At 38.7% G+C, this 8,313-nt stretch overlaps 1 protein-coding gene across 1 annotated transcript; it reads right to left on the reverse strand.

Annotated features, from left to right (window-relative positions):
- Nucleotides 1-4,040: 4,040 nt before the first annotated feature.
- On the reverse strand, nt 4,041-5,194 carry si:dkey-85n7.8 (COX8 domain-containing protein). Its single transcript, XM_020528890.2, has 2 exons — nt 4,897-5,194; nt 4,041-4,413 (listed from the first exon to the last, which is right to left on the reverse strand). The coding sequence occupies exons 1-2, from the start codon at nt 5,158-5,160 to the stop codon at nt 4,318-4,320; spliced, it is 360 nt and encodes a 119-aa protein (XP_020384479.1). The 5' UTR covers nt 5,161-5,194; the 3' UTR covers nt 4,041-4,317.
- Nucleotides 5,195-8,313: the final 3,119 nt, after the last annotated feature.

The raw sequence follows: 8,313 nt of genomic DNA on the forward strand, positions 1-8,313 counted from the left end.
CCCATTCTCTGGCTCCATTTTGGTTACAGAACCAGAGTTTTTAAAAAATGTTTTCAATTTATGATGAATGTTCAGGAGTGGTAGATAAACCTGCTTATTTTTATCACCTTTTATCTTCTAGCGAGATGAAATCTTCACAGGCGAGGCCAGCATTTGTTGCCCGACCCTAACTGAATAGCTTGCTAAGCCATTTCAGAGGGTAGCATAGAGTCAAATACACATTGTTAGTTGAGAGCCAAACATAGACCAAATCTGAAAAAGACGCCAAATTGTATTTCGACAAGGATGGGTTTTCACGACAATCAGTTGCATAATTACCATGATTCAGACTAGCTCTTCAATTCCTGATTTTTGTTGTAAATTATTTTGATTTAAATTCTACCAGCTGTCATGATGTCATTTGAACTGTGTCCCAGAACATTGATATGAACCTCCAGATCAGTAGTCCAGTTACAATACCACTAGCCACCATGTCTCCAAATTTATGAATAATTGAAATCCATTTAAAATAAAATAAAAATAAAATTAAATTACGTATTTCAACAATACCTCAAAGCAGAATTATTTGATCTATCTGTTGAGCTGTCTTTTGGATTAACCAACAGTTTTCCATATTGTTTATGGCATGTGACAGTATTTCAAAAATCTTTGTAGTCAAAGAAAAAAATGGAAGTGACAACAGAAGTTAGATTCAGTGCCTCCAATACAAAAACAAAAATTGTGAAAAAAACATAAATACAAAAACAATGAAATGTAACTTTGCAACTTATGTGCACAATAAACCCTATTCAAAAAGAATTGTAATAAATGCATGCTCTGGGTATATGTCAAGCACAAACAAGGATTGTGATAATAATTTGCTGTCTCTAGCTCTGTCATTATCTGGGTAGTGATGTCGTTGTTATGTCACTGAAATGGTAATCCAAATCCCCAGGCTAAAGTTGTGACGATATGGGTTCATATGCCAAAAGCTTAAAGGTAAGGTCCTGGGGAGTGTTGCCAAACAAAGAGACCTTGGGGTGCAAGTTCATAATTGCTTGAAGCTGAAGTCATAGGTAGGCAGGGTAGTGAAGAAAGCATTTGGTACACTTGTCTTTATTGGTAAATGCATTGAGTAAAGGAGTTAGGAGGTCATGTTGCAGCTGTAGAGGGCATTGGTTACGCCACTTTTGAAATACTGTGTTCAATTCTGGTCTCCCTGCTATAGGAAAGATGTTGTTAAATTTGAAAGGGTGCAGAAAAGATTTACAAGAATGTTGCCGGAGATGGAGGGTTTGAACTATAGGGAGAAGCTGAATAGGCTGAGGTTATTTCCCTGGAACATCAGAGGCTGAGAGCTTATAGAGGTTTATAAAATCATGCAGGGCATGGATAGGGTGAATAGCCAATGTCTTTTTGCCCAGGGTAGGGGAGTCCAAAACTAGAGGCATAGGTTTAAGTTGAGACGGGAAATATATAAAAGGATATAAGGGCAACGTTTTCATACAGAGGGTTGTGCGTGAATGAGTTGCCAGAGGAAGTGGTGGAGGTTGGTACAATTACAACTTTTAAAAGGCATCTGGATGGTAGATAAATAGGGAAAGTTTAGAGGGATATGGGCCAAATGCTGGCAATGAGACTAGATTAATTGAGGATATCTTGTCTGCATGGACAAGTTCGACCAAAGGGTCAGTTTCGTGCTCTACAACTCTATGACACTATGGTGTTCTTTGAATTCAATAAATTTTGGATTCAAAGCTAGTTCATTGTTATAAAAACCCATCCGGTTCACTATTGTCCTTTAGGGAAGGAAATCTGCTGCCCTTTCCTCTTCTGATCTGTATGTGACTCCAGATCCACAGCAACGTGGTTGACTCTCAAATGACCTGGAAATGGCCTGATTAAGGTTTTCAGTACAAGACATAATTAAGGAAAAAAACAAGCTGTCAAGAAGAGACATTTTTTGGTTTATTCTGAAACTAATGAAGTACTTTTGAAAGCATTATCCAGATCTGTGTGTTTTCTTTTAAAATATTATGAAGTGAAATCGATATAATAAGTATTCATTAGAAATATGATTATAACAAACAGCACTCCAAATCTTCACGACAACGTGGTTGACCCTTAAATACCCTCTGGGCAATTAGGGATAGGCTAGAAATTGCCCATATCCCATGAATGAATAAAAAAATGAAACATGGGCAATAGAAGTTATCTGGAAAGACTTTTTTCTGAAGCGTTCAGTTCATCACCCTACAACAGTGTTCTCTAATATTATATTAAGGTCACTTTAAAACAGAGAAACAACTCATTCTCATAAAATCTTTGTGCTATCAGGAAAGATTTTATGTATCATTCCATTTTGTAATTAGAAAATAAGTTGTTTTGGCAGAATTCATTGACACAGAGAATAACTATACAATATCAGCAAATTAGCTCAAAACTTTAAGGCTCCGCTGATTATTGTCATAAACAAATAGCTTGTCGAATTCAAATCATTTTACAGATGCAAGTTTTACATCTTTGAGTATAATTTTCTACAATAACTTCTGCAAAATTAATATGTCATATGAAATAGTTAGTCCTAAATCAGAGACTTCAGCTTAATATTCATTATGAACACACATTTTAAATGCATCTTTTAACTTAATGATGTAAAATAATTAAATATATTAGATTTGGTTCATTGTGTGGATTTGCTGTTACATGTTAATTATTTTGCTCATGCTTCACTGGTGAATCATAAAAGTATATGCGGTAAAATATTTCAAATAAATTATCTAATTACACATGCAGGAGCCCAGTTCAGTCAAGTCAAGGATTCTCTATGTTTTAAGCACTTCTCCCACTACTTTAAAATTGAATATATAACATTAATTTTTGAAGAATTTACCAATTCATTGAACATAATAGTTCATATTGTGTGAGTTCTAACTTTTGTGTATATACATAAATGAATCAAGTTGTAATAATGTGCAATGTTTTCGCAGGACATAATGTTCCGAGTTTTCTGTGATGTCAAGGTTAATGAGTATCAGTATGACAAGCTGGAGATAGATTTTCACTTCTTCATGTCAGGCACTATCTGCAGCCTATTTAGCAATGTATCGAGGCCACTGACAAATTCTGTGTGATGTTCCACTGTTTCAACCATTGAGTCAGGTTTGAAATTATCACAAAATTCAACGTTTACGTCACATGAATGGGGGGTCAATATGGTTGTGTGAATTTCAGAAGACCTGTCTGTTTTGATAGCATAAGAATGGTCAACAAAAAGATTTACAAATTGTCAGATAATTCTTAGGTTCCGGTATGTTCAATTCTAATCAACTGCAAGCATTGCACATAGCAAGTTTCCACAAACCTAACTTAAATGAGTTAAAATAATAGTTTGCTTTCTAGCATTGAGAAGTAAATTCTGACCAGATTACTCAAATGATTCTTCTTCTCTTCTCAAATAGTGCAGTGGGAACCATATGGTTGCTATGTTAAAATACAATTGAAGGCAGGCATTTAAAGCAGACATGGCAGTATTTATTTATTAATGCAACAAGGCATTAGCATAGTTTATGATCGTTACAATCTATTTTAAAGATAGGTACACAGGTATTTGTTTCAAATACCCGAGGTTTAAAAACGTGTCTTTATAACAGAAAATGTTTCAGGCACACAGAGGTCAGCAACTGAAAGGAAAAGTTACATTGCACTGCAACCTTTAGATGCTGACTCCAGCGTCTTCTCTTTTATTCATTTTTACTGGTGGTGTTTCTTCCTGATCTTGTGGTGAAGGTTTATCTTATTATTTGAGAAGTTGGATTCTAAAATAGAAGTAAATAGATGTTTGGTTTTTAGATTTGTGAAGGTATCTTGCTTTTTGAGGGTCATAAACGTTTTTAGTAATGGATCAAAACAGCATTTCCAATAAACCAAGGATACTACCGACAACCGAACCAATATGGGCAGATGGAGTTAAGATTTGGTCCAGCCAGGGGAAGAATTGCTTTTTTTTTTCTGACCTGTATTTCTAAATAAGTATTTTAGAACAGACAGACACTAACAACAACTCTTCACTGGAACTTTATTTCCCAGAGGAACAAAGGAAAACAAACCTAAAAACAGAACAGGGAAGACACGTCGCCACATTCAGAAGGCAAAACTGGGTGGGGGTAGCGGTTCGAGACAAAAGGTACAGCGCCCACAGGCAGAGGACAATTTTATTGTACACAATCAACATGGGATGTTTTTTAGCTAAAGGTTCGAAAAAGATTGCAGTTTCTGAATGCATCCGTGCGCTGATCACAAAGAATTGTTGTTTGTCCTAATCCTTTGTTGTTTGTCCTAATCTTTTTTGCGGCATTCTTGCAGATGATGAAGAATCCAGCCCGCTGGTCCCAGAAGGGTCAATGCAAAAACTGACAAACAGAATACAGAAGCCTGTAAAGAGAGAGAGAAAAAAATCCACCGCTTAGAAAGCTAATAAAACTTCTTGGCGTTTCACAGATCCAGAAATTTGCGTAATGGAGCAGTCGAAAAATCACTGACGATAAATGGTACATGGAAATTACGCAGCAAGCACTCAAAAGTTTTAGTAACCGGTCTTTTATGAAGAAGGGGTTAATTTACATGCATAACAGTTTTACACAAACGGCAGTTTTGAAGTTAAACAGACAAAAAGCGCATTTAGTAAAAAAAGGAGCGATGCCAAGTAATTTCTCGATGTTAAGCAAAGAAATTTTAAAAATAAGAGATAAAACAAGAAAGAGTTTTGCGAGATTTGCACTTTGTAAATTATAAGCGCCACAGAACGACCGTAAATTTTCTTTCCTCAATGCTCTATGCGGTTCTTTTTTCCGATTTTCCCAGCAACTGGTGTGAGTGGACGTGACAGACATCATGATGTCGGGGAAACGAACTTACCACAGGGCCGATTTTTTCTTTGGGAGGTTTGCCATAAATGTTGGCTCTTTGCATGAGGAAGAGCTGCTTCCCGGTCCGGAGTAGGCTACGACCGCTACCGCCTGCACCGAAACCCCCTCGGAGAAAGCCTGACATGATCTTCCCTGCTCGCTTTGTAGTGTCCGCCTGAGACCTCCCCAGTTTCTCACAGTCGCTGCCAAGCCCAGGGTTCTGTGACGAGGGAGGCAGGAGAAGTCCACAGCGTCCATCCAGATGTTCAGACATTTGTCCAGCTGCACGTCCACTGAACTGACCATAATGCTGTATCAACCTCGAAAAGTGCGGAAATTATCCGTATCTTATTTATTGCACTTAAACTATTATCTAATTATTTCCAATTATATAATGACACATTCCTTAATTGTGCTGATGATAAAAGGTGCGTGATCTTACAATTAATCTTAAAACAAACTCTCGAAGGTCTTGTGGTATTGGGGAGGCAATGGCATAGTGGAATTATCGCTGGGCTCTTAATCCCGAAGACCCAGATAGCATTCTGGGGGTCTAGGCTCGAATCCCGCCGTGGCAGATGGTGGAATTTAAATTCAATAAATATCTCGAATTGAGAATCTAATGATGACCCTGAGCCTATTGTCGATGGCTGGGGGAAAAACCCCTCTGGTTCACTAATGGCCTTTACAGAAAAAAACTGCCATCTATCTGGCCTACGTGGGACTCCTGACCCACAGCAATGTGGTTGACTCTGAACTGCCTTCTGAGCAATTAAGGATGGGCAATATATGCTGCCCAGCTAACAACACCCTCATCTTGTGAATGAACAAAATAAACTCCAAGGCCTCTGTTACATTCTTGGATAAGGCAACACACCTTTTTGTAAAAGTCATTCCCTATATTTGGCTTCACCGTTCAGCAGTTATCAAATACAGATAATACTTCAAGAAACATCTACAGAGTCTTTGGTCCTTTGATCATTTATCCGAATGAGAGCTGGCAATCTGCCTCTCTTGAGATTCAGGGTCTGATACCACTGGCCTCAGATAGTTCTGGTGTTGCTTCTACAGTCAAATCCAGATGTATAAAAACGACAACAAAAGACCTGCCAATCGAGTTCCCTCATGATTGCTTTTCCCATAGAAAATGCTGACTCTTCCTGATCGGCAAGAGTTTTTGCAAGTGCTCAGTTATAACTTGCTTGATGATTGACTGTACAATTTCCCCATCTTGCCTGCTCTAAAGCCTGCCTCATCCATATCCAGGAAACTTCCATTCTCAAGTTTTCACTGATGTGTTGCACTACTTAGGCAGTGAACTGACAACTGGGATATTGGATTCACAGTGTTATGATTTTCAGTCCTGCACGAGGACAATAAAAGGCTTGTTCCATAAGCATTAAAAATCAGTCAAAGAGACAGTGCAGTTGTAACTGGAGAGGGATTTGAAATATTTTTACATTCCCCGATGAACATGAGAACATCAAAGTTAGGTGCAAAAGTAGGCCTTATGGACCTTCATGCCTGCCCCATTATCCAATGAGATAATGGCTAATCCCTTTATGTTCCTAATGCCACGTTCCCATTCCCCCTGAAAACCTTTCATTCCCTTTCCTAAGAAGAATCAATTTACCTCTGCCTTAAAAATATTCAACAACCTGCCTCCACTGCCTTCTGAGGCAGAGTTCCACAGTCACACAGCCCTCTGAAAGAAAATTTCCTCATCTCTGTCCTAAAAGGATGACCACTAATTTTTAAACTGTACCCCTTAATATTGGACTCACCCACAGGAGGAAACATCCTTTCCACTTTGTCAAGACCTTTCAGGATTTTATACACTTCAATTAAATCACCCTTCATCGAAACTCCAGTATAAACATGCCCTGTCTATCCAACTCTCCTCAGAAGGCAACCCATTCATTCCAGGTATCAATCAGCTAAACCTCCACCAAACCACCTCCAGTGCATTTACATTCTTCCTTAAATGAGGAGGCCAAGCCCATACACAGTGCTTGAGAGTTGGTATCACCAAGGCCATATATAACTAAAGAAGAACATCTGAACTTCTATGTTCAATTCCACTTGTAATAAAGATTAGCATCCCTTTGACTTTTGTATTACTTGCTATAGCTGCATAATAAATTTGTGTGATCCAGGCACTAGAACACCTAGATCCCTAAGTACCTCAGAGTTCTGCAGTCATTCGATGCTTAAGTAATACTTTGCTTTTTTATTCTTCCTTCACATTTTCCCACATTATTCCATCTGCCAAGACTTTTGTCCACTGACCCAACCTATTTATGTTGGTCTGCAACCTCCTTATATCAGCTCTGCAGCACACTTAACTGCCCATCTTTGTTTCATCTACAAATTCAGCTACAATGCCATCCCACTCATCTAAATCAAAAACAGAAATTGTTAGAAGTTCTCAGAAGGCCTGGCAGCATCTGTGGAGAGAAAGCAGAACTGACGTTTCCAGTCCAGTCACCACCTTTCTTGAGAAGGGTCATTGTATCTGAAGCGTTAATTCTGCTTTCTCTCTGCAGTTGCTGCCAGATCTCCTGAGTTTTTCCAGCATCGGCAGTTTTTTGGGGTTTCTTTTTGTTTGCTTAGTGTTCCACTCATCTAAATCATTTTGTATAGATTGTAAAATTTGAGTTCCCAGCATAGACCATCGTAGGACTCCACTTGTCACTCCCTGCCAATCAGAAAAAGACTCATTTATGCAAACTCTCAGTTTTTTTTTGCCAACCGGCCAATCTTTTATCTATGCTGGTGTGATACCTCCTACTTATTGACAAGCTCCTTTGTGCAGTAACCTTTTATGTTGCATGTTGCCAAACGCCATCTGGAAATTCAAGTACAGTATATCAATGGATTCCCCTTTATTCATAGCACAGTTAATTCCTTCCAATAATTCCATGATATTGGTTAAACATGAGTCCTTTTCACAAAGAAGATGTTGACTCTTCCTGATTACCTTGAGTTTTTCCAAGTGATCAGCTATAACTCCCTTGATGATTGATTCTACTAAAGATTGGAACGGAACGGGAATCCCATCATTTACTCCCTACCCCATCCCCCTCCCTTTTTGGTTTTTATTTAGTACTTAACTCACTGCCACATCTCTTCTAGGCATGCCCACCTTGAAGAAGTTCTGCTCCTCTCTCCCACGGGATTTCCGTTCCAATCTTTCATCTTGCCCACTGACATTAATTTCACTGTCACTCCTCTTGTTTGACTCTTTGTCTATCCAACTGCTCTTCTCTCTCTTTAGGCTGTATCCTATCGTTTACTCCCTATCCCATTCCCCTCCCCTTTTTTCCCAGCCACCATCAGTTCTGAGGAAGGGTCACTGGACCTGAAATGTTAACTCGGTTTTTTTCTTCATAGATGCTGCCAGATCTGCTGAGCTTTTCCAGCAACT

This window comes from Rhincodon typus, chromosome 8 (assembly GCF_021869965.1).
Source record: "Rhincodon typus isolate 14 chromosome 8, sRhiTyp1.1, whole genome shotgun sequence".
Classification (NCBI taxonomy): domain Eukaryota; kingdom Metazoa; phylum Chordata; class Chondrichthyes; order Orectolobiformes; family Rhincodontidae; genus Rhincodon; species Rhincodon typus.

Excerpts from the sequence above, each read along its gene's own strand:
- si:dkey-85n7.8 (XM_020528890.2), bottom strand. The coding sequence starts at position 5,160 with ATGTCTGAACATCTGGATGGACGCTGTGGACTTCTCCTGCCTCCCTCG. Across the intron at positions 4,414-4,896 it reads AAGAAAAAATCGGCCCTGTG|GCTTCTGTATTCTGTTTGTC; the intron begins GTAAGTTCGTTT and ends CTCTCTTTACAG.